Source organism: Scleropages formosus, chromosome 17 (genome assembly GCF_900964775.1).
Source record: "Scleropages formosus chromosome 17, fSclFor1.1, whole genome shotgun sequence".
Lineage (NCBI taxonomy): Eukaryota > Metazoa > Chordata > Actinopteri > Osteoglossiformes > Osteoglossidae > Scleropages > Scleropages formosus.
Window position 1 is genome coordinate 10,489,064 of NC_041822.1, and position 26,049 is coordinate 10,515,112.

The following is a 26,049-nucleotide window of genomic DNA, read 5'->3' on the forward strand; positions in this document are numbered from 1 at the left end:
CCTTCTTAACGTCCCTGTTGTTCATGGGGTCATCGGACATTTTGTAGTACTGGAGCTCAATGGTTTCCTTCAGTTCGTAGCTGTAACCCCTTTGCTTGCATACAATCACCACTTTGTCGAACAGGAATATATACCTAAACGCACAAAGAGCAATGGCCATAGGTGGCGGCATCATCATCGAAAAGTAAAAACCACAGAGTCGTTGCCTTTGCGTCGTCTTTGCACTGTGAACTCATTTCTCACAGCAGCCCGTTGAACCATGAAGAATTACAAATGGTTGCACTGCATTATTTTTAAGACACTACTGTGCAAGGCTTTTTGTCCATTTCTCAGATGAATATTCAGAAACGTGACATTAAGAAGGGAAAACGATCAGCTCTCTTCTCAGTACGTCAACCTGCTGCCACCGATTGAAGAGCCCAGTTCCTTATCCCCCCTACCTACGTTCTCCTGCCCCCTAATCTAAACTTCCCACCTCTAAAATTAAGTCACAACTTCTGTGTATACTTTCACAGTCTAGACTTATAGCTGCAAACTATCTTTGAAACATTCACTCAGGCTGGAATGGCTCGCACTAATAACGGATCTTCTACAGTATATCTCCTTCAGAAAATGAGGGCAAAACCAGGTGCATAAGAAAATGACACTTTCAAAAGTTTAGCAAACACACACATACACATAGCCACAATGTCTACAACTGCTCGTCCCGAGCGGGGTTGCGGTGAGCCGGAATCTAACCCGGCAACACAGGGCGCAAGGCTACAGGGGGAGGGGACTCACCCCAGACGGGACGCCAGTCCGTCGCGAGCCACTCCAAGCAGGACTCGAACCCCAGACCCATCACAGAATAGGCCCCGGCCAAACCTGCTGAGCCCCCGCGCTCCCCTCCCTCAAAAGTTTACAATTCCTCCTAAAAGTATCTGCACTACGTGTCTCAGTGGACACCTAGAACACCTTTCACTCACAAGTTACAATGAGCGCAAACAGCTGTATGGCTCATCGATCACTCACCTGTCCTGCTTGGTACGGTTGACTATGGAACACACCTTTAACTCTCCATCTATCTTTGGTCTTCCATATTCCTCCAGCTTCACTTGCTGTTTTGGGGGACAAAATTTGCCTCGATTTGACATGAAGGTTAATTTTTTTGCATAAACAAAATCTCTAAACCCAGCCCCCTAAATGCAGAATGAAATAATCAGGAATATAAGCCAACTCCAAAACATCCCAGGAGCTGGTACAAACGGATTGATATACTTTTAAGAATCCATAAATATTCTGCAAATGATAACATGCAAAAGAAAGAGAATATTCAACATAAAACTTCATAATATATCATCATTTTAACATGAGCTGACAAATATAAAAAACACCAGCATAACTTATGCAAATTGAAATCATGCAAAGGGAACTTGCAATACTTAGCTCATTTTCAATTTAATTTAAAACATGCCTTCTTGGGTTGTAAATTATTCATTAGTAACAAGAAAATTGCAAATAAGCGAGCTGGGAGAAGTACAGTACAGTACAGAAGAGGGAAAACATTCTGACATCTCCCTAAGGGATGGTGAGAAAGGACAGAGAATACATCAACCACAACCCGCTTTCCAACAGCAAACAAATCTCCTTGACTTAGTACAGGAAGGGCAACTCTGGGAGTACTAAGTACTCGCAATGAGTTGGGTGCCATTAATTGCATGGGACCAGTCAACTGCATAGACATACCAGGTTTTCGATCGAGTTCTGAAATTCTTGAATTTTTTTCAAGGTTTCGTTGTCCCTTTTCACCTCATTTATATACATAGCCAGGTCCTGTAAAGAGACCGAGAAAGACAAGGCTGAATATATTATTCATTCATTTGGTGGCAACAATGCACAATGTCAGATCTGTATTCTAAGCTACTTACAATTATTTGCTCATTTGAGCAGCAGGGTATCGTTACAGGAGCAAATCAGGGTAAGTACCTTTCTCAAGGGTACTGCAGCAGGAGTAGGATTTGAATCTGAGAACTTGCACATGCAAGGCAACCACTACACTGCCCGCTGCTCTCAATACATCTCATGTGTACACCAGTGAGCACTTTACAGTTTACTTCTATGCTATACTTTACTTCTCACCTGCATGGCTTCCAGCGCCTCCTTGAGCTGCTGGCGCTCGGGCTGGTCAACTGAGTGGCTCACCAGTTCCTGGAAGCAAAGGACAGTGGGGGGGCAGGTTGGTGTGACAAAACACAATTTGCCCTCCAAAAAGACTCCCTGGTGTTGTTACATTCACACAGTCTTAGAGCGTAACACAGCAGGGATCGACTACCACGCTTCCTGCAGACCGTAGCACAAAGCTCAATACAAACGGGCAGAAAGGCAGCGGGTCAAACTGGCAGGCCTGCAATGAGATGCAGACGCTGAGAGAACAGCCTTGCCTCCAGGCAGAGTCCCCCGCCTCCATTTAAGCTCAGCAGTCTAAGGCCTGGGGCTATGGCACACAAATCCCCACTGAGGAGGCTTGGAAAAAATTAAACGGGAACATAAAATGCAATTTGCTCTTAACAGTTTAAACACAGTCCCTTGATGTCCTGAGGGTCTCACTGCAGGGTTGCCCTCAAGAAATGACACCGGGCCACTCACATCCACCTCACAGAGGGCACTCATTCGCTGACTGCCATCATCAAACTTGTCATCATCCATTAACTATTTAAATTAGTAGTTAATTAGTAACCCCGGTATCACGCAGGTCATATGTTTTACACACAAGGGCCATTGAAAAGCACTGAATGAAACTGGTCTCCACAGAGCATTCTGGTTAATGTATCAAATCCTTGTGAATGTTTCACATTTCCCAAAAAGGATGTTTGAGGAGAGAATAGAAGCAAGTCAGTGAGATGTGCAAAAGTATAGCCTTATATACCTTGAGGAGAAGATGATACTTCAAAACCCTCTGCATGGGCACGACCAGCAGGTCTTGCAATTTGAACTTCCCTTCCTGGACCTTCGTTGTGCATTCCTGTGTCAGTGTACACAAAGTTCATTAGGAACAGTGGCTTTCCTCTGGGGTCATATCTGTGACTTTATTCAAAAGGGGTCATTAGGACTTTATCTGGTGTGGAGGACTGTCATTACTCACAGCGACAACAAGGTCATAGAAAACTCTAATTTTCATCTAATTGGGCGCTGCCACTATTTGGGAACATGAGGGAGAAATGTCACATTCCTCAAGCACCGTCTTCCTCTCTCATGCCCTTCCCAATGGCAGTGTGAAGCAGCATGAAAAATTTCATAAAGCAGAATGGTTTCAAGCACTGTAATGGCCCGCTGAGTACCACAGGTCTTTTTCATGTCCTAAAAATGTCAGTGACACAAAATTGGGGTGAAACACAACTGGGTCTGAGGAGGATTTGGAGGAAAGGCTGTTTCAGAGTTTGTACCTCCTTTGTGGCAGAACTTCTGGACACAGGGAATTGAATGATAAAATAATAAAAGTAGAGAGAGGGGTAGGAATAGGAGTGTGACCCTCTACTTCAATCTAGCATGTTGAAGACCTGGACTCAGATATGGGTAAATCATTGTTCAACCTTTCCGCTTGTCTGATCATGTAATTTCATCAGATGTCCAGCTAATAAATATGATACTGTGACAGTCCTCATCTGCTACTCATAGCAAGGGATTAATCTGTGACATTTTAGAAGTCACACCTGTAAAGCATTTGCAATGACAACTTCGCTAAAAACGTAAATGGCGGGATGCAACGTTTTACCTCCACTTTCATTCTGACATCCTCCCGCGTGGCAATAAGCTCATCGAGTGTCTTCTGTGCCGTCTCCACGTGGCTGCAGTACTGGCCGTAGATTAGAAGCCTGCAGAGAGAGGCGCTCAGGTGGACAGGTGCACTCAAAGGTCAGGAGACTAACAACAGCACAACACGACGGACTTATTCAAAGAGCACGAGGAAAAAGGCAGTAGAATCCCAGGAAGAAACCCCTGGTTGCGCAAGATACACAGCGCTCCTTGGGTCTGGGCTGTGGCTACCCGCAGCGACAGGTTGTTTATTCCTATCCTCTCAGCAGCCTTCAGTGTGAGCTTACAGGAATTTACTGGTACCAGGAGAAGAAAGAAACAAAAAGCTGCCTTTTCACGTTATTCCTCTACTACACGAGTGGAATTGGCAGAGGCACAGCGGCTATAAACAAACCAGCTGAATTACCAGATTCCTAGGCGTTGTTGTGAAGTGTCACCAGGCTCACTGCCTATGTTCTTGCATATATACATTTGTAATGATGATCTATTCCAACACATACTTGCAGAAGGCAGAGTGTTTTGCGAATGAAGTTGTCTACTGGAGCGCTCTCTCTCGTTCACGTCTGACAAATGTGTTACGGCACGCAAAAGTGCCGACGAGCTAAATCAGTGAAACGCAGCACACCCGACTCATCGGTGCATGTTAAATACAACCAAAGCCATCTGCACTGTTAACAAAGGCACCACTGTGCTTGGCAGAGATGCCTCAGTGTCGGGCCCTTCTGGAACTTTCCAGACCAAAGTGCAAAATAAAAGGAAGCACAGATTTCTTGAGCATGAGAAGTTTTCCTTCTCTGGTGGCTCAACACTGACGCTCCTGTAGTGCAGAAAGCCTTTCTCCTGCAGGACTTATCGCCGCTTTTGTTCTCCTCAAAACCAGCAGGCTCAGTGCAGAGGAGATAATTATACACGTGTGGCACAGAGGCGCCTATAATTGCAAGAGGGCAGGAGGCTGTCAACTTCCTCGCTTCTCTGTATGAGAGGCACCGTGCAGAGGAGGGAAAAACCCATTTCACTTAACGGATGACTTCCTTCTTTGCGGCTCAACAGCAAAGGGAGAAGTGTGAGATGCAGGGCAATTTATTAGTTCCAGTGCCTACAGGTTTCTGAGAAATGCAACTTCTGGTGTCATAATGTCCTCCTGTGAAAAGTTATTTGAATCATGCGACCGCTTGAGACACCACTGGAGCAGAATCATGGTATGGCAGCCAGAAGTTTCTGGAAGCCATGGTCAGTTATGTGGAAGTGAGATGTGATCACATTTCCCCGGGGAGGTCTCCTAGGGGCAAGCTAGAGAATGTCAAATCTCTGGAAAACAACAGCTGTCAAACAGAAGTAATACAAAAAAATTACTAGTGCTGAGAGCGCTGGGAAAAAATATAAAATTACAAAAACAAGACAGAGTAAAGTTTAAATGAAGATTTGCATTCTATGCATGATTCTTATTGAAGGTACACTGCCATGCTACACAAAATATAAGAAATTCTTTACATGTTTTAAATGTTCTGTTGCACCAGCATCCAAGATCACGTTTCTGATTTATAGTTTATGACCTCAAAAGGATACTTATTAATTATGCATAACAGATAAGTCTACTTTGTCTGTGAAAATCTAAAATTTCAAGAGTTTGTCATGCGTACAGTAAACAGTTCGTTACACCATACAATAAAATTCTTACTCTGTGAATCCTCTCAGCAGCCTATGACATAAATTGTAAGCACATGAAGAAAGAAAAACACAAGGCATAAATCACAAATTTACAGAAATTACTATTAGTGCAAAAAAATCCAAGAAACTAAGTTATATACGTACATAAAGTGTGCAGTGCGCAATGTGAAGTCTGTGAAAAATTTTAATCATCTTGTGACAGGCCATTCTGGATTTGTGACAATGTGTGGTACACTGGAGCACATCCATGCCGGCCGGATTACCAACCTGACTCATGTGTCATGTGCAGCAGTGCTATGTAAATGGACTATTGGGAGAAAGCAGTGTTTGCACTGTGGACCTTAGTGTGGCGTGGATGCAGGTACTGCCTGACGCTCCTGTTATAGGCCTTACCAAATTACACAGATTTTTGAGGAATTTTTTCCTATAAGGCTGCTGAGATATTACAGGATAAGGTAGAGGTATAAAGGGAAATGTTGAGCCCCACATGGTGAGTGCTATTTCAGGGGTCATTAGGGGCCCTATGCTGGATTTGGCCCCATTGTGCCAAATCACCACTTACGACTCCTTGGGTGCTGGGAAGCAAGAGTGTGATGAACTAGACTGCGTGATGCTGGACATCATCCTTCACAGTCATCAGCGACACCACTGCCACCTAAAACTGGGCTTTCAGTTGTGTCCGTGCAAAAAGCACAAAATGCACTCAAAAATGTCCACGTCAGCAGCCTGACATGATTCAGAGGAAACCAGAACTGACAGGCTAAAGAATTAAGATCCTCCATGACACATGAGGATGGACAAACTCAGTTAACAGATAAAATAAATCTCCTCAACCTGGACTTATTCAAATATTTAAGTGTAGACTCTATTGAGTATTGGTGTATTATGTTTGTAAAGCAGAGCTCATTTTGGCTATAAAACTACTTTAAGTAAAAGCAACTGCTAATACAATGTAAATAATTGAAACATTATAGTTTAACAGTTTTCGTCTTATAATAATACTTTTTAACATTTCTGGTTGATGTACACTATTCTTTTGATAAACACTGTACTAAACTGTATTAAGAAATTATGAACAAGGAAATTCATGCTATTTTTTGAGGTCATTTGATTTAATTTTCTGTGTAGCTCTGGACTGACACGATATTACAGAATTATAAGCACTGATCTATCATTCAAAGATATTTTCGGTCAAAAGTGACTATTAATTTTTGAATGCATTTAAATGCAATGCAAGCTAACGTTTTCATAATGGCAGTCGCTGCATTGATACTGCAGTGCCTTTGAAGTTTTCAAAAACTGCATTGTTGCAAAGGTCACACTAACAACTGAAGATAACAAAATTAATTAAACCTGTCTATCTCACACTGTGAATTGTAGGGCCTGATTCTCTAGCTGTTATTCACACCAAGTCCCATTAGGCACCTTTCATCATTATGCTGTGCTGTAGGGATTTAGCTCATGCTATGAAAAGTAGGAATAATGTCAGTCAGACAAAGAGTATTCAAACGTAGGCCTCACGGTGTGCATACACAAAATTAAAATAGGTCACTTTTAATATCAAACAGTTCCCCAAAAAGTGAATGCAATGAGTTCATTTCCCTGTGTGTAATTTGAAAATGTCTCATACTGTTATCATGATGTTACTTTTATGAATAATTATATTGTGTGCGTTTAGATTTCTGAATAGCAGATGGATTCCAGAGGACGCTTGGGGTATTCTGAATATCCACTATGCTCCGTGCCCACTGATTCTGCCCTTTTAATAGCCCCAGTAGACTATCTGAGCTGCACTGTCCGGAGCTTTCCAGCACCCTGGAAGTGGTACTCGCCTGCAGCGGCGCAGGAGGTCAACCCAGCAGAAGCTGGCATGGGCTCAGGATGGCACAGGTGCACAGGATCATCTGGGGACATCTCACTGAGATGGCACAGAGCAGGGCAGGGGGGCACTTCTGTCACACTAACTGATGTAGCCCTTTGTGATGTAGCCCTGTGGCTCTGAGAAGGCCACTAATTAGACTTGCACGCCTTGCAAACAGCATAAAGCAGGACAGCTTTCTGGTCTCCTGCCACAACAGGATCCAGGGTGTGTTCCCCATCACCAGGTGTGTTGTGACACTGGATACAGCATAACAGCCAGAGCCATGGCAGTTTGCACATCTGGGGACACCTCAGAGGGACTTCACAGAGACCATTAACAGGATGTGCAGTTGGCAGGAGTGGGCTTCTGATATCTCAAGAACTGCCTGAACTTTCCAGGATCCCATATTTATATGCATGTTACAGATCAGGGTCAATAAACCAGAGGACACCATTGCAGTATTTCCTGTGAAAATTTTTACTCTGCTGACGTCAATGATGTTAATGCCTTTAAAATGTCACCAAGAGGATATACAACAATGGCGAGGTTGTGATTCATCATGAAGTGTGTAAGTGAGCTAATTTAGCACACGCTCCAAGTGCTTGTCAGTCAGAAGGTTCAAGAGCTCAAAAAAAAAAAAAAAAAAGATGGATGTGTTTATGACACTGCTTCACAAGGTCACTTTTCCTCCTCGTACTCACCACTGCGGTATTTTAATGAAGATATGGAGAACTGGGCATTATGAGAGAATGCAACTAGGAAAACAGGCTTATTTTTGGGACATTAAATCGAATATATATCATAATTGGCTGAAATCAGCATGTAAATAAGGCAAAATATAACTGTACACCGTGACTGAGAGCAACTGCAAGGCAATCTGTCTATGCAGTATTTAAACAGGAAGCATTTAATGAAGTGAACTGCATATTTCTGTATTACCTCAGAATCACAAAACATTTTAATCAAACTTATGTGTTTTATGAGTTTTTATTTGCTCCTTTTCGACACTTTTTTTTTTTTTTAAACTATCATACTCCTGTGTATGCAAACCTCTGCTACGAATGAAAAGATCTGTGAATGAAACAAGTTGCACACCTGGTTGTGTGTTCTGTAGACACTGTGAAAAGTGGGTCTGAACACACTCCAGAAAGGATGTTCCGCCAAAAGAGGAATGTTGACAGCCGTCACGCTCACCTCGGCTTTCTGAGGACACTTCTGAAGGCTGCAGAAACCTTTCCAGTTTGCACTTGTTCATTTGCACAATTCTACTATTTGCACTTCTGGTAGATGCTAAACTGCATTTTGTTGCTGTGTACCTGTACTATGCAATGACAATAAAGATCTATCTATCTATCTATCTAAACTCAAAGTACTGCCACCAAGTTACATATGGGCTTCCTAAAGGTCTGTGTAAATACAGATATATCTGTGTTTTCAACATTTTGAACATTAACGTTATTTTCATTATACATAAAGCACAGTTGCATGGTGGTGCAGCAGCAGCACCGGTTTCAATCATGGGTTTCAGTTTGGCTCATGTTTATGTGGAGTTTGAATAACCTCCCTGCGTTCACCTGGGTTTCCTCCAGGTGCTCTGGTCTGGACCACAGGTCAAAAGTTGTTTCAGGTGAACTGGTGACTAAATTGTTCAGGGAGTGTATGTTTGTATTGATGTATGTGTGACTGCAATGTAACCTGTCTCACTCCCTATCTTTCTGTCATAGGCTCTGCATCACTGGGGCACTTCAGCAGCAAAGGCCTTCATAAATAGGTGAAAAAATACAAAAAACACAAATATTCATCTTTAGTGATTAATCCAGATTAACAGATTTAAATGGAAAAAAAAAAATTATGATTCTCCAATGAAAAAACCAGAAAGACACTGAAAAGATGAGCTGTGAAGAGTGGAATGTGTTACTGACAAATTTCACATGCCTCCCACCAGTAAACACTCTCAGAAAGACAGTAAGCAACGCTGATACTGACCGCTCTTTGAAGTCCAGGAAGATCTTTCCCAGGCCGCTGCCACCACTCATCATATTCATATCAATGGCCCTCAGGAGGGAGAAGTGAACCTTGATCACATCCTGCAGCAGAGCACACAACGCGACTGTCGGTCGACACCTTAGACAATTGAACACCAGTATCCTCAAAGTAATATGAAGGAATTCTGAACAGAATTAAACATCATTGGCTTGTAAATATAATAAACAATATTATATTGTTAATACTTTCTGCAAAAAACTAATTTGTGCTATATTACTTGTTACATAAATTTGTAGCAGCTGCATGGAAGACACAGGGTTTAATTTTCATACAGCAAAATATACAAGACACATTGGCTCATTTATGCAAAGAGTAAACAGACAAAAACAAAATGGGGCAAGTCAATAAAGGCCTGGATCCATTTTTAATAAATTAGGCTTGCATTATTTTTGAAAGAGGGTCTGTAATTATCTAACAATGCATAACATTTGAGCAGATATTTGTCAGAGGCGTGTGGGACACCCATCAAGCTGTCTGCCCCCAATTGATTATATATTTCTTGTAGCTATTTACCATACACATAAAATGCACCCTAAAACAGAAATCATATGGTATTGAGTAGCCATAGCCCATTATATAAATTAACCCAATGCCAAATATAACAACACAAAATAGGGTGCGCGCGCGCGCATGCACGCATGCACGCACGCACGCACACACACGCACGCACACACACACACAAACTGAAGCATACCTCTAGATTAAGAAAGATGGCCTCCATATCCTGTGGACTTAAAACCTGCTTCAATGGTATCATGTAACTCTGTTTCAAAAAAAAAAAAAAAAAAAAAAAAAAAAAGAGAGTTAAAACCAAGTCTCCGAGGCAAAGTGGTCTACATTATTTAACCAAATAGGAAAAACACATCCTAGTAATTTTCAGGGGAACATTGGACTGTCAGTCTCATAGAGATCAAACAGTCAGGCACTGAAAAAAACAGTGGTGGTAATGACAAGTTTTTCAGCCCTTTACCTTAGCATGATATCATGAAAATGGGCGCATTATTCAACAAATAAAGTTTGCAGCAATTCAGGTCAATCACATTTCAGTCCAGTAACCGTTACTGATACATACCAGTAGAGGACTCTATCTGAAATAAGTTGAACATCTTACATGAATTGCACATATGTTCCAGTCCACTTTCACACCCTCCCTTACTGCAAAAACAGTGTGACTGGTCGCCACGAGTCGACCGCAACTTGACAGCACCTACCCTATCTAGGCCTTGGTACGCACCTTCTCAATGTCCTCCAGCGTTTTGTAGTACTTTGCTTCTGTCTCCTGAATCTCTACCATGCAACAATTTCTTTTGTCCTCTTCAGTCATGCCCATTTTCTGTTCCAAGAAATGAAAAAGTTAAACAACAGCAATGTAACTTTCATAAACATGAACAGTTTAAATGAAAGAGCACACAAACATGAATGCAATCAGTCGGGTGAAAGATACCGAGTTTGGAGTCCTACGTAAATCGGTACAATTAAACCTGACATCTCACACAATAACTGTGAGGACACTGTCACTAACCATATTTTTTGTTAACACTATACAAATTCAGAGAGAATCAGACCCCTGTCTAGGGAATTTTCAAACAAGACAGTACAAACTCACAAGGAGCATAGGGGAAAAACAACCTGTCACCAAGACAAAAGGGAACTTTATGGGAGAGTCATTTCTTGCAACAGAGAATGGATTTCATTGGTACCTATTTACACTACAATGGAAAATACAGTTGAATGTATCTTTATGTTAAGGGTTTGACATGACTGTAACATAACAGTCCAAAGGGCTAATTGCTCAGATCCTCTGTTCAGGTGTTGAATGAATACTGCGCTTCTATCATTCATTTACTTTGGGGGTCCCTTAATTAGGGCACCTTACAGTTTACTGTTACATGTAGGAGGGAATTTTTGGCGCAATGATCAATCTAAAGGACACAACTCCTCTCTTGCTCACAGTCCAAAAACCACAAAATACCACACCACACAATTCTTCTATCTATGGAACTATATACTGAGGTTCCCAAACAAAATAAAAGAACATCACATCAAGTTGGCCATATTGCCCTTACCTGCATGTACCTTATCTGCAGCATAAAGAAGTGAAAATAGCAGAAATGAGAAAAGAAGAGGCTGGAATACAAAGGTCTAGTGCAATACACAACGGAAAGCGTTGTTCTGTATTTTGTACCTATTGCTGCTGCTATTTCAAAGCAAACCACACCACATACATTATTTAATTGCTTAGGAGACACCATTATCCAGATCATATAATACCCTGCATGCTTGAGGCTATAACAGCCATTCTCTCTTTTCCACAGAACCTTTCTAAAAAGCTGAAAAAATAGGGCTGCCTAGAATTTTTTTGTAGGGTATATATCTCATCTGATGTTTAACTAAGAGAAAAGGTTTTTTTTTTCCCACCAAAGAAATGAATTCCTGTAAAATATGAATTAAAATGACAATCACAGTCTTCATAAAGGAACAAAGTTTAACATTAAAAGATTGAAAAGGGCTGTGGCTTTTAAGCCATGAACAGAAAACGTTTTCTTACGAAGAGTGTGATACTGAAGTTCTCTCACCATGGGCTGCCGAACCTCTACCTTGATGATGTCCTCATAAATATCGTCTTCTTCATATGGCACACAATCGTAGATGTCATCTTCCCCAACATCATGCTCACTAGTGGGGGGAGGGGGGAAGAAAAAAAAAAAAAAATCACACAAAGCAGAACATTAACAAGGGAGGATTTCTCTTCTGCCATGAAACATACAGTATGTATGGAGAAGGGGAATTAAAATATATGCATTCGTTCTTCTTTAAACCCTTTTTCTTGTAATTTAGGTGCAGTCTGTTACCCAGTTCCTAGGCGTCCCCCTTGAAGGAGGACACCACTAACAACTTGGGAGGGATGACCCTTGGTACATAGTGCTACATGCAAAAATAACACATTTGGAGGAGAGCACAGTTCACCCAATTGGGGCCACAGTCCTTATTATAGGTGTCGCTGCAAGCAATGGGGGGTAGGGGGGTTGCTATGTGCATGTAACTCAGCCATCTCAACTATCCCAGGGAAAATGGGACAATTTGTATTCCCTGGACCTCTTCACCAGGAGGGGTAGAGGAGGGCATCCCTCAATTTACTGCTATGCCAAGGGGATGTCCTGTAATTTATTAAACACAGTTTCTGTTCCATTTTAATGGGTCAACAGTTCCATTAATGCAAGAACAGTGTCCATCCCTTCTTATCAACGTTCTCCTGCACCTGTCCTGTCAGATCCCATGTGACCTGCTATTCTTCAGCTCCCATCTCTCCAGATTCCCTTACACCCCATAGGAAAGGAATCAGGTGTAAACAGCATACAGCACAGGAGTCAAAGCTGATGTCCACAGTCCCCACGGGGCAGGAGTTGTTTCATCAAGGCATCATACAAGATAAGTTCAGAGCAATAAGAGGTACATTTATTAGATTGTGACAGACTATGACATGGCAGCTGGGGGTATAATCCTATTTATCACCCTCTCTTTAGTAGAAATCAATTCATGTTATGGATACACATCTTTTATCTATTGTAGCTTTGCTCAAAGATAGCAAAAGAGAAAGACAAAAAAAAAAAATCACTTTGGATAAGACCTGTTGCAAAATGAAATTGTAATGTTGCTAATTTTTGAATAATATTAAAACAGTAACTAGGAATCAGGAGAGGGCCATACTCAGTTATTATAGTAACTATGCAGAATACATTAGAACAGATATATCACACAACTTCAATCTGCCTCATATGAATTACTATGTACAGTTACATAAGTGATAAAAAATGTTGTGCCAACCACAGCCACACCCTAAAAGACTGAGAGCCACAGTGGTACATAGTTCATTAACAAGTGGAAAAGAAACTCTTCAAAAGTTTAAAGTCAGAGACTAGAGAAAGTCTGGGGGAACTGGGAGAGAATGAGCATTGGCCCTTGTCTTTCGGATTTTGCTACAGTCAAGATTATTGGAAAAGTGGCGAATTTTTGAGAGATTTAGTTTGAAATCCGGAATTGCTCATCCGTGTTTTATTTTTGGATTTGGTCATTCTTGTCAGTTTTGGTTCTTTTGACTATTTTGAGACATAAAGTAATTCTGGAAGTTTAGTTAGTTTAGTAGTAACCCTGCTTCTGACTGTATAGTTGCTCATTACAGATGGTAAAAATAAACAATCCTATAAACCCACCCATTGTTGCTTCCGGTCTGATTCCTCCCTGAACTTGACACACCCCCCCCGGTAGAAATTTATTACAATATGTTAATTTCAGAAAAACCGATGCACTATAATATAATAAAAGGCTAAAAATAACAGCTAAACTCCTAGTTTATAATTCACAATCTCTTCACATTTTAAAATAATTGATGTTGAAAATATACAGTCAAATCACTGATTTAACCTCATAGACAAAACAAAAAAACAAATGAAGCTCAATAATTATTTGGTTTTTTTATTTTGGCAGTGCGCATCCCAGTTGAATTACTTCAGTTATAGATAATTACCATTTCAATTAATGCAATGTAAATTACATTACACTTCCTTTTAATAGGGGGGAAGGCAAGCATTCTTTTTACGGAGCTTAAACCCAAGCAGCCCCACTGCTGTGTTCTTCAGCGATTCCTTAGCTCCACCCTGTCTGTCACCTTCTCCGCAACTCGTCTGACATCAGTCGGTGACACTTTGCAGTTGTTCTCTCAGGCTGATGGAGTTGCAGCTTTGCTGTCCTCTGTGTCTAAACCGGAATGACAGCCATGATATCGTCTCTCTCCCTCTGGGCAACAGCTGTGTAACCATCGTGCACACCAAGGCTGGGGTCATCTCGCGTGTGGCTTGAGGAAGAACAGACAGTTTGACACTCCATGTTCCTATTGATTTCACAGGAGCCCGATGAAAGACCTCAGCTATAACGGATTTCTCTTCTTTCCTTAGATCAATGTCAGAATTCGGTTGCGACTGAGAACTCAAAAAAACAGTCATTAAAAAAAGATAAATACATAAAAACCACCAAGCTGCTCATCTGATGCTCGAGGCAGTTTCAGGCAAACACAAGCACCGCAAGAATGTGGAGACCAAACTGGAAGGAATGGCAGCCTCATTCCGCGCTACTCACTACGACTTTGTCAGAGCAGTAACTCTGCCGAAAATGCCATGTAGCCTCGATTGATTTGTGGTTCAAAGACAATAAATAGACCAGGAGACTGAATCCAGAGAAAAAGTCTTTTCCTGTTAAATAAAAGGAAAATGGCTTAAGAGAGGGAACAAAAGGCACCCCATTTGCTCTTTCTCCAGCTTCAAGCAGATCTTCTGTAGCACACAATGGATATTGATTTGATCAGGCAAACCTCATCAGCTTTAACCTGACCTTGGCATACTGCTGTTGGTGCGGCTAAAGAGGTGTCACCTGTCACATCAACTAGCAGAGACAAAAAACACATTGGAGTGACATTGTCCTGCAGTTATAGCTTGGGAAAGTGATACAGCTCTTGCCTTATGGGGCAAGTTGATTGTATGAAGACATTGTGACAAATGTCAAAAACTTGCAAGCCATAAAATTAATACTTTTAAAGTATGTTAAATAAGAATTGGAATAATATCCTTTTACACTATATATTACCATTTCAGCAGTCATTTCTGCAAAGATTTAAGTGGTTCAGATTCTCAAACATGCATGATTTTTACCATCTGTTTTCATGAATAAAAGAGTACCAACTACTTAAGGCTTCTGTTTTATTCTGCATGTATTAGAGATTCTCAGACGTATACTGATTTTGTTCAAACTTAGGTATCTATGTTGTAAGCAGCTGAGCCTTGAGTTATAAAAAAACCTTTTCTATGTAACCTATGAAACAGCGCAACAAATGAGCAAGAGTTGAGAGGGTTGGATATTTAACTTATAGTCTTCCATTGTATTTACAAGAAATGCTTTTAAACCACAAGGACTGTTGAAGCTTTACAGATTTATTACAAAATGTGGGCATCTACGAACCAGTGAGATCACATGATGTATCCTCTGTTTCATCACCATTTTGTTTGGATTTGATGCCCATATAACTTGAGTCTTTTCGTTTTCTACACAGAGGTTAAATGCAGGCTGCTCCCCAGGGTTTGCTGAAGACTTTCTCTTTCCTCCACTTTTTATGCCCAGGAGATGCCCATCAATATCTCTGACAGCACAGATTCACGTCTTGCTGTTATGACAGGGAGCAGCATGGGGAAACCAGAACCCAAGTTGCATTTTAACCTCTTCCTGCCCAATCACATTTTCAGACATGGAGGCTTCACTAGACATCAGTAAGGTCAACTGAGTTGGCTGTGAATGTGTCTCTGAGGTCCACTATGCACTTCATTAGCCACTCCATTCGTTTTATGTTTTATGATGTGAAAATGTGGCACATAGGTTCATCTCAATGAGTGGAAAGAAACTGGGAAAAAGAACAGAACAGTAGGGAGCAATCCCTTCGTAACTGTTCTGGCTTCACCCGCAAGCCTCAGAATTCCCCTGAAGTTTCGATTATGCTCTAATGATTATTTAATTTTACTAGTCCTTTCATTTTACATCATCTCAGCTTTCGCATGTACCGTTTTATATCTAGCCAGGCTACTTCCCACTTCCTACCTCAACAAGAAGCATCAGTTAAAGGGACATTAGGATTCTTTTAAACGGTTTTCTCGTTCTGAAAATATTTTGATGAAATTAACAATTTCAGTATAATTTCTTTATTGACTTTCGATCTTTCTGTGTGATGTTTGAAGGTTTACAAGTTTAATACGAGCGGCAAGCATGACAGTTTTATAGTCTAAATACTAAGAACCATTTACAATACATAAATACACAGTAGAAGAAGAAATACTACCAGCAAGAGTCCAAAGAGGTATTCAAAAAATCTAGTCTCCTCAATACTTAATTTTGAACACTCTGAACACCTTTTGAATGAAACTCATATTTCGCTTTTAACGTAATAGCTTATGAAAGACATTCGGTTGGTCTTTAGACCAGTTTTTGTTTTAATTAGAAGTCTTTATGAAATGCTCAGTCTTTAAAACAGTATCTTTGGGATGTGACATGTAGACAACCCTAAGGTAGTCCCTCCCTGTCGCTGAGCATGAATTTGTGTCCTGGTGCAGCCCTGATTATTTCCACTGTCATGCCCATTTCGGAGTGGATCAGCATTAGACATGACCCTGTCCGGCGGAATCAGCTCGCAGCCTCCTGAGCGCACCGCATAATGGCTGACAAGGCGTCTGTCAGTTTGGTCTGCTTGTCATGTAAATCACACAAGACGGTGTGGTAATTTATCTCATGAGTGGGGCCAGACACATATACAGAGGAGGAGAAGAGAAGAACTGAAACCATAGTAAATACACCACAAAAATCAGTTGAAAAGGCTTTATGGCTTTGTGCAAAGTAGAGCAATAGAGAAAAGACAGGCTGCAGAGATCCATTTGGAGAATACTGCTGAAGAAATACCAATTTCAATCACGGATGGGTGCTATAGACAAATATATTCCACCTGCCAGGATGTCCCCCATGAGGACTTCATCTTTTGTGACATGTGAAATGGAAAAGCAGCATTGAGTGAAACAGTGCTGGGGACAAACACTAATATTACCACTGAGGTATGTCTACCACAAGGAATTTGTGCAAATTTTGAAGGTGAAATGAGGAAGATGAAACACTATTATTGGTGGAACTGCAATAAGTTAGAAAGACAAACTGTCAACAGAAGGAGAAAAATCAAAGGCATAAGAAACAATAAATTAGAACACCTATAGGACGAGTTTGTATATAGTGCACTTGCCTTTACAATTCTATTTTCTTGATGACTTCTAACAATGGCAAAAAGGGCTGATATGCAATCGCTTCTGTTGGAAAGGATTTCTAACTGCTAGAATTGTGAAATGACAATGATCTAGTCACCCAGGATTTGTGTTTCATGGATGAAACGCACACACACACATTCAGGCTCAGGATTTCCAGGAATGGAAACAAATGTTTATACAATTTGGACTGCTGAAGAACATGATATATGGCATCTCTTTCCACACACTTGTACACTCACAGAAAAGATTGCTTTTTAAATTCCTATAGTGCATTTATCTGAGTCAACCAGGAATTCACAATCCAGGTGAATGTGAAGTTCACAGACAACTTGAAGAGAACTGTCATTCTTACTCACAAATAACTGTTTGAGTGAGCCTTTGACCAACATCTAATTGTCTGATACTCCCAATAAACCTTAGCTCATAGCTCTCCCTTCTAGACTACTAATAAGTTATGTCACAACCTGCATTATTTATTAATTTAGCTAATGCTTTCCTCCAAGGCAACTTACAATACTAGGTTTGTATATTAAGCTACTTAAAAATTATTTATTTATCCATTTATAAAGATAGGGAATATTTAGAGAAGCAAGTGAGATCAAATGCCTTGCTTAAGGATACTATAGTAGGAGCAGGGATTCAAACCCAAATCCTGTCACTGTAGAGAAATGCCTCTGATCGTTATGCCACATGCTGCTCCATAAAGAACTAAGTATAAATACTGAGAATTTCAAAGCTGCTGGGTGAGAAGAACTACACGGATTATTTTTGCAAGCTCACGTCTAGTAACACAGGTAATTCTTATACTCTATTAAATCTGTATCATTCAGGGACTCTACATAACTGCACTTCAGTGAACCTAGTCTTATTAAGTCTAAAAGCATTCTCAGCATCTGTTCAATTGTAAGGTGTTCTAAGGAGGAACTTGTTAAAAAGCTGTAACGGTGATCCATCCCTGCCAAGTGGACGGTTTGAATTACAAACACTCACTTTCCTGAAAATGGATTCTGTGTGAAGAAAATGGCCATTAATCAATACAACAGGGTGGACTGTAAAACATGTGAGGCATGCTGGGTAATGGACGGAGCCTGTGCTTGAGGACAGCTGTGAGACCACCGCCTTGCATCTGGAAACTACACTGAGACAAAAAGGAAATAATCCACAGTTCATCTGCAGGTCTTCCAGTTCCCTGTGGTTGGTATTTACAAAGATATTGCTTATTTAGTTTTCGTACATAATAAAACCAGGCATTTTGCAGTTGTTTTCCTGGTAGGGGGAACATACTGCATAGTTTTCCCAGTGAACATTCCATCATCTTCTATGAGGGATCTTTATTTTAATAAATATGTCACAATATAGAAATGTAGGCTTAACAGCTCAATAATCTGATTGACAGAAGACAAACACTAATAAATGCAGCACATTTTACCAGGGAAGTATGAACAGCACAAACACAGTGAATTCAAACCCTCTGGTCCTCTGGGTGGCAAGGAAAGGGTTTTAACCACTGCACTTCCTGCTGCCTGTAGATTATCTGACATAGCCGCTAAAGAAATTCACAGGCCTGGCTATTGCCATTGGGCAGCAATCCCCCCTACTGTCTTTTCAATCTGCAGTCTCTTCATTTAATTGTCAGTAAATACTGAAGTTTGCGAGGAGAGAAACTCATAGTAGAGATAGCTGCACGACAATGACTCAGAGCTATTTTTCCACAAGGCTTGCTTCAATTCTACAGTTAATGGAATTGACTTGACTATACCAATGCAGACAGCCTGAATAGCATAGCTTATTTTCCACTGATTCCTTCATTTAGCCTCACCTGTAGCCATCCCCATCCCCATATCATCTATACAGCTATTTTTAGTGCAATAATTCAAGCACTTCTGCCTTTTGCAGGAGCGCTGATCCCTACAGCCCTCCTTTCTCATTATATCCAGACTTTCCACCATCTTCAATCACCCTACCATACAGAGCTGGTATCAGTTAGTCATGATGGAGATGAGACATGGGCATGAAGATGAGATGGGGGATGCAAGTGGGTGACCACAGAGATAAATGACACCCATCTTGGCACCGCACCTAATCAATCAGGGTGGCTGAAAGAATAGCCTGTCATAGTCTCTGCCCCCATGCATGCACATGTGGGCTTAGCTTTGCCCATCCCCTGTCCCTCACCCCATATGCTATACCCTTCAGCTACACATGCAAATAACTATGGAAACCCGTGGCAGAGACAAGCACCTGACCTGTCTGAGTAAACAAGGAGGAGCGGGTTCTCTGCGACTGAGTGCTCTCTGCTGAGATCCACCTCCTCCTGTGCTTTACTACCCAGCTCCCCCTAAGGCCCTCCCTGCAGGTCCTGCACTCACTCTGCCAGCTCCTCCAAGCTTCGGTAAACGTCCTCTTCATTTTCCGCAGTGTCCTCAGATGGGAACGGCCTGAAACAGGCAACAAGCAGGAAGACTTAAAGAACCAGAAACACACCTGATTTACATGCTTCTGCAAAAATATAACATATGTATTAAAAGTCATTGATTGTCAAGATCAATAACAGTGAATAATAAGTCACGAAATCTACTTAAAGTCACCACCGTCAAGATCAATTGTGAAAACACAATAAAAGCATACCACGATTTACAAACTGTCTGCTCAAAATTTCAGCATAATTGCTCTTGACTTTTTATAGCCAATCTGAATGGTTATGGGGACAGCAGAGCAATTAGTAGTAAAAGTTTAACAGATGGTTTGTCAGATATGTATATGCATTTAGCAATAGGGAACATTTTTGACAATTGTTCACAATAAACCCTATGTGCTCAGTAGATCCCAGCTCGATTTATTGGTAACCCTGCGGAGAACTAATCAATTAAAAAGAAAAGGGGGAATTACTCTGGTGCAATAAGTGTTTAAATGTGTCTTATATTGTGCTGAAGTCATGGGTTGACTGGTACAATGTACATGTTTTAGAGGTTTTACAGTGTTCTATTAATATTTGGGGAAAAATGTGGTTTGTGGATTGGCTGAGATAGCCTTATTATTTTTCCTTGTTTAAAATAATACAAAACAGGCTTTCGGTATCCAAAATTTCAATATCGGCACCGTTTTCAGGAAAGGATAAATTTATTAAGTTGAAGGGTACCTGTAACAGGTATGGCACTGTCTCAATATTTTGTCGCAACATTCCTATATTTCACTCTTTTATGAAAAAAATAATTTCATTAGTTACTGAAGACTTCTTAGTGGAAGTACTTCTAAACTACTGCTCAGGACTACAGTGGTTTTGCTGCTTTGATACGAATGTTCAACCCCTTTGGATTCCTGTGGTTTTGAATACTTTAGAAAAAACCAGCAGAACTACATGGGCTTGGTGCTGCTTTTGTGTGTTTGTGGCACCATGGCATTCTCTGCAACACATTCTAATCTATATGTATTCCTCTTTCATTCTTGGCAAATGTATTGCAGTTTCTTTTCTAATTGGGCAAACATTATTCTGTAATAAAAAAAAATATAATGCAAAAAATTAGGCACAGGAATCAGACAAAATATACTAAAAACAGCAATTTACTTCATTTGAATTATTTTAACTTCTGTGGTTAATTGTATAACAATATTGTTTCAGTAGCAAAAATATGGTACATTAAATGTGTAAGTTTTGTGTTTAATCAAAAATCCACAAGCAAAAGGAGCAAACAAGCCCAAAGAATTAATTCCAAAAGTGACCAGAGATCTATAAACGGAAGGCGTGGGGATCTGGGGATTCTCATATACTGTGGAACACGGAGGGACCAAGCTGTATTCTGTTAAACACATCTGACAGCTGCCCTTGTCAAGGGTGACTCACCACACAGAGGAAACAAAACACACAGTGGTGACTACGGTCACGCTCATTATGAACTGATCCTGGACCAGTCATCCCCAGAGAAGGACGGACAATGACCCGCGAACAGCAGCCTGCACACAGTATCCCCCATCTGGTCATTCCACTGCCAAATCAACAGGGCTTCTCCTCGAGGGAAGTTACAGCATGGCTTGTTGCTGACATGAGATCTAACAAGTTCTGCGAAAACAACTCGACCCATGTGGGGTTCCACCTATAAAGTGTCACGTTTCGCTACAAACAGAACTGAACTTTGAAATGAAACACGATGATTTTGTTAGTTTGTGCTTTCAAGTTGCATTTCCTCATTGCTGCTGTATTATTAAAATAGATGTTAAATAAGACGGGGCTCGCTGGAAACGACTTCTGCACCCTCCGCCCTCTCAGGACTTCCTGCAGCCTTGGGCATCTGTCCCCTTCCTTCCTGTCAATCACCGCTGTCCCTAATTAAGTTAAAGTGCCTTTCCAGTCCACAAAGACGCCTGGGTGTTATAAAGATAATCAATGAAGTGTACACTGGGGCGACTGGTGTCCACAGGCTGCCTCTCTGTACAAGCAGATGCCGATAACTTATGCGTACATGGTACTGATGTTGCTATCAGGGATGTCGTGGCTAATATTGGACAGGCCTTCAAGCAGGTGGATTGCTGGACAGAACACAACTGCATCGATATCATTATAATTAGCTGCCTCATAAATCCTGCAATTTTACAAATTTTTTTCTATTTGTTCAGCTGAGTATTTACTGAAAAAAAAAATCAAGTGAAGCACCTTGCTCGAGCACACTACGGAAATCTAATCCCCTGCAATTTCAACCTTCAGTGTTTTGTTTAATCTTACAGACGACGAGAGAAATGAAAACCATAAATCTGCCTGTGTGCTTCTGATTATGAATGAACCTGTGAATGGTTTTATGACCATATGTGTGCCACATAATACATACTGTATGTACTTGGATGCCTAGAGTACATTAAGTTTAAAAAACATACATACTTGGAGAATAATTTATACAAACCTTTGATCCCAAAGTTCCCTTTTGACGATGAACCGTCAGTCACAAATAGTATTAAAATAAGACACACCCCTACAATCTTTGTGTCTTCACACATAAAAGTCTTCCTATATTTGCAGAGAAAATCCCTGTCAAGTGTGTAGATCTCATTCACATTCAGTCTTGCGCCTGTGAAGGTCCATCCAGAGGGCATTTCCTTCTGTCAGCTGTCTGAATAATTTCCTGTAATTTACTTGGACATTGCCAGACTCACGTCACCCAGGAGCCTGGTTACAGCTGTCACGGGGTTGTTCGGTAACACATAAAACTCAAGTAAAACACTGCAGTTTGTTTTACTGTTCTTATATTTTGCTCAGTTTAACATGCTCATATTTTCCAGTGTCTGGTGATATTAGTCTCAAAGTAATGTACACCCTATTTGTAATGTCAGTGATAATTATTAAAAATGAAATTCACTTTCAGTTAAGTTATCCCTCTGTTTTTTTTCTTGGATACTAAAGACCTAAGCTTCTTTATATTCGCAACACAGCAAACTAACTCCTTTTCAGGATAAAGAGAAATTATGCCCTGTTACTTCTGTAACAGATTTGCAAAAGATCTGATCATGTCTTATAAAGGTAAAGGTTACAGTTGAATGCATTCATCTGATGCACAACCTTTTGGGCCGACATGAGTCATTATTAGTGAGTTGAACAGAACTTAACTGTTACAAGACACCAGGCATTCAGAAGCAGTAATGGAGCCAACTGTTGTGACATGACCACCAAGGCGCAGTAATCCAATAGGCTACCGTAGGGCTCTGACCTGCACGGGTGCACAGCGAGACTTTTCATTGGTGCGATGAGCGTTTATAGAACCTACGGAGGGCGATTAGAAACATACCTGATGCCCTTGAGGTGTGCAATGGAGTGATGGGAGATTCGGGACAAGCAGGAGATGACCTAGAACAAGGAGAAACACCTGTTAATACCGTAAATGAAGGTTTTGTAATTGGAGTAGTGAAAAAACTAAAGTGCAAGAAAGGAGTCTGCTTGAGCTACAAACACAACAAGTTCATGCTAAAGGGAAATTTCAGAGTCACTTCTCAAGAACTCATGACAAATCTGCATGCCATAGAAGCAAAAAAGAAGCGAAAAGGACAGCTTCCTGTTGTTCAGTCAGCAAAAGGCACAATGGATTATTGCCAGCAATACTAAAAAAAAGCGAGACATTGAAAGTATTCAATGAAAACATAAAAGCCAGTTCTCAGAAGTCATCTGTGCAACATGATGCATAAATAAGTTAAATTGTGCAGCACATCAGTTTTTTTGTATTAAGTGCTGGCATGGACTGCTTTGCATGTAGACACCTGTGAGTAAATTAAGTTAATAAAATATAATCCAGCACTGAGCGGCAAAGTCATGCAGTGAAATGTAAATGACGATTTTTTTTCCCCCCTCCCCACTGGTGTTTTGCATAACCGACTGTCAGTACGACAGCACAATGCGACGTGCCTCAGAACCGCAACTCTCAATTTCAGCAGAGTCAATCTAGCAGCGAGTCCCACCGGAGCAGGCTAGCGGTGGCGTTTCCGCGAAGGTGCAGATGGCTCTGCGCTGGTGCGGAACGCCAAGGGTCTGCAGCGTTTAATCTCACGCAGAGCACCACTGTGCAGAAAAGCATGCTATTTCACTCTGTTAGCCGCTGATGGCAGGGACTCCCCGCCACTCCAGTCCCTGTCAGTCACTCAGTGCCAGGCCGCTTTAATACCATAATAAGACTCTGAATTCACGCCGGAATACCTTCACATCTTCAGACTTTTCCGAGAGTTAAAAGGGCCTCTTAACTGTCTTGATTTAATAGCAGGGCGCTCCAAGAAATCCATTCTCCGAGTCCAGCGTTTCACATCGACGTTTGTTTCCTTTCTGCTTTCTCCCCACAGATACTTTTGTTCCCTCTGGCTTCCAAGGCAACAGTTTGCTATTGATTTCCACTCATGAACTCACAAACATCAGTTTAAGAGGAAGGCATTAGCCTCCCACTACATACACGGGTTATCCCTTCCTTGGACGAAACCAGTCACTCAACCACAAGCAGAACCGAAGAGGCCACTTTTACACCCTTTCTTCTCACTTATAAATCATATAAAAACCGCATAATAACCATATAAAAAATTCAAGCATGCTGGAAGTACAATTTAACACTGCATGTGAAAGAACCCTCTAGTCACGTACCCCAAGAGCAATCCATCAAATAAGGAAACCCAGGAGACTAAGAGGTACTCTTTAATATACCCTACAGCTGAACGTGAGTCACCCATGTAATATTAACAGCCCATTTGTTTAACGAGTTAAGTGCTCATACACACCCATCGGATTCTGCACTCTCGCCATTTACAAAGAGAAGACTATTTAGAGGTGCTTTCACCTCACTGAAGAACACAGTTCCTGCTTCTAACACATGACATTATAATTGCTGGCATTCAATAGGTAACTAAGCTTTCACTATTGAAGCTTCTGATTTTCTCATCAGTTTATGTAAAAGGCACCCTCAGATAAAATATCTACTTAACAGAAAACACAAATATCAAAAATAATGTACATAGAGTTACACTGATGGCCCTGGAAAGCTGCTCCCCTCTACTCCAATTTGTTCAATAAAACAAATTTCCTATTCCCTCCCACCAGAACGCTGAATGTCGCAGGATTACTTTTTTCTGTGTTAAGAAGGCAATGAAAAGTGTAAAGAGACGATAGACTTGTCAGCTTTGAAGAACACTAATTTTTTTTAACGCAGTGAGAAGGACACAGCCTTGGACTTTTGAGAGACACCACAAGCAGCTGGTGTTCATTAGAATGCCTTTGTGTGCAGGGCTTGGGGAGCCGCGCTAGTTTTACATGTCGCACCTCGATGTTGTGCTTGTCCTGGTCTCCAGGAAGTACAGCGTAAAGAAGCTCTTATTAACTGTCTATCAGAGGAAGAGGAAACCAAGACACAATGGCTGATGAAACAAAAATTAAACACTGAAAAAGTGAAACTCATGTACTGGATCACAAACAAACTTTCAATTTGATATCAGGCTATTCAGCATTTGATGCTTTTTATTCAAGATTAGGCTACATGTGTAGTGTAATGAGTAGAATATAACTCAAGCACAGCAAGCAAATTTAACAGGACAGATGCAATTCTGGAAAGTTCCACGGCCAACTGCAGTTCAAAATTCATGACGTACCATCCGGTCCATCTCTCAACCCAGATCGATAGAGAAACCACCACTAACAAAGCACTGAGGTCGATGATACACCCCCCGCAGGGTTGTAATTGGGCATCCAGCAAAGGGTGGGCTGTTTACACTGTGTCCGGGATACAGAGCCACTAAAGAGGTAGGAGTGGAGACCACTGTGACACAGATGATGCAGAAGGTGGAGATCTGAGGCGAAATAAGCAGACAGGCCAAAGCGGGAATTTGTCAACAGTGCGGTGGGGGGCTCCTCACCCCTTGCTGTGACCCATATCCCTCGCAGGTTCAAAACTAGTGCTATTGCAGCTTGAGGGGAACTGGTTGCCACCTAGAGACAATCACTCAGCTAGTCCAGTCTGAACAGGTAGACTTATATTATTGTAACACATTTTAATTTAATAATCTAGACCGTAATGGTGAGAAAGGTAGAAGAAACAGCCGATGAGAACCCTGAGCTGATTAAGATCGGCAGTCCAAGTTCTAGAAGGGTCCTTTTCTGTACCCTTGTGAAAGCTGCGTAATCGGACCAGTAAAAACCAGTAAAAATACAACTGGGTTCAACAGCGCGACTCATGATTTTTTTCGACTTCACGATGGGAAGCTGGGGAGAGACATTCAGCAGAAACTGTACTTTGAATTTTGATCTTTTTCCGGACAAACGATACGCGGTGCAATGCTATATCGCAATGCTGGGCAGCGGCAGCGATCTGCAACTCCCAGTCTGCTATG

General features: G+C 41.2%; 1 protein-coding gene across 4 annotated transcripts in view; it reads right to left on the reverse strand.

The window, feature by feature from the left end:
• The window catches only part of LOC108938612 (guanine nucleotide exchange factor VAV2-like), a 103,959-nt gene that overhangs the window by 6,189 nt on the left and 71,721 nt on the right, over window positions 1-26,049 (reverse strand). For 2 of the 4 annotated variants that reach the window (XM_018759356.2, XM_018759354.2), the window contains exons 3-15: window positions 22,983-23,041; window positions 19,581-19,649; window positions 11,944-12,043; window positions 11,434-11,448; window positions 10,602-10,700; window positions 10,062-10,130; window positions 9,308-9,408; window positions 3,752-3,851; window positions 2,906-3,001; window positions 2,119-2,187; window positions 1,726-1,812; window positions 1,012-1,097; window positions 2-134 (exon numbers count right to left, since the gene is read on the reverse strand). In XM_018759356.2, coding sequence (XP_018614872.1) covers window positions 2-134; window positions 1,012-1,097; window positions 1,726-1,812; window positions 2,119-2,187; window positions 2,906-3,001; window positions 3,752-3,851; window positions 9,308-9,408; window positions 10,062-10,130; window positions 10,602-10,700; window positions 11,434-11,448; window positions 11,944-12,043; window positions 19,581-19,649; window positions 22,983-23,041 — 1,083 coding nt within the window. The remainder of the gene's footprint in view (window position 1; window positions 135-1,011; window positions 1,098-1,725; window positions 1,813-2,118; window positions 2,188-2,905; window positions 3,002-3,751; window positions 3,852-9,307; window positions 9,409-10,061; window positions 10,131-10,601; window positions 10,701-11,433; window positions 11,449-11,943; window positions 12,044-19,580; window positions 19,650-22,982; window positions 23,042-26,049) is intronic. The other 2 variants (XM_018759357.2, XM_018759355.2) reach the window with 1 other exon arrangement.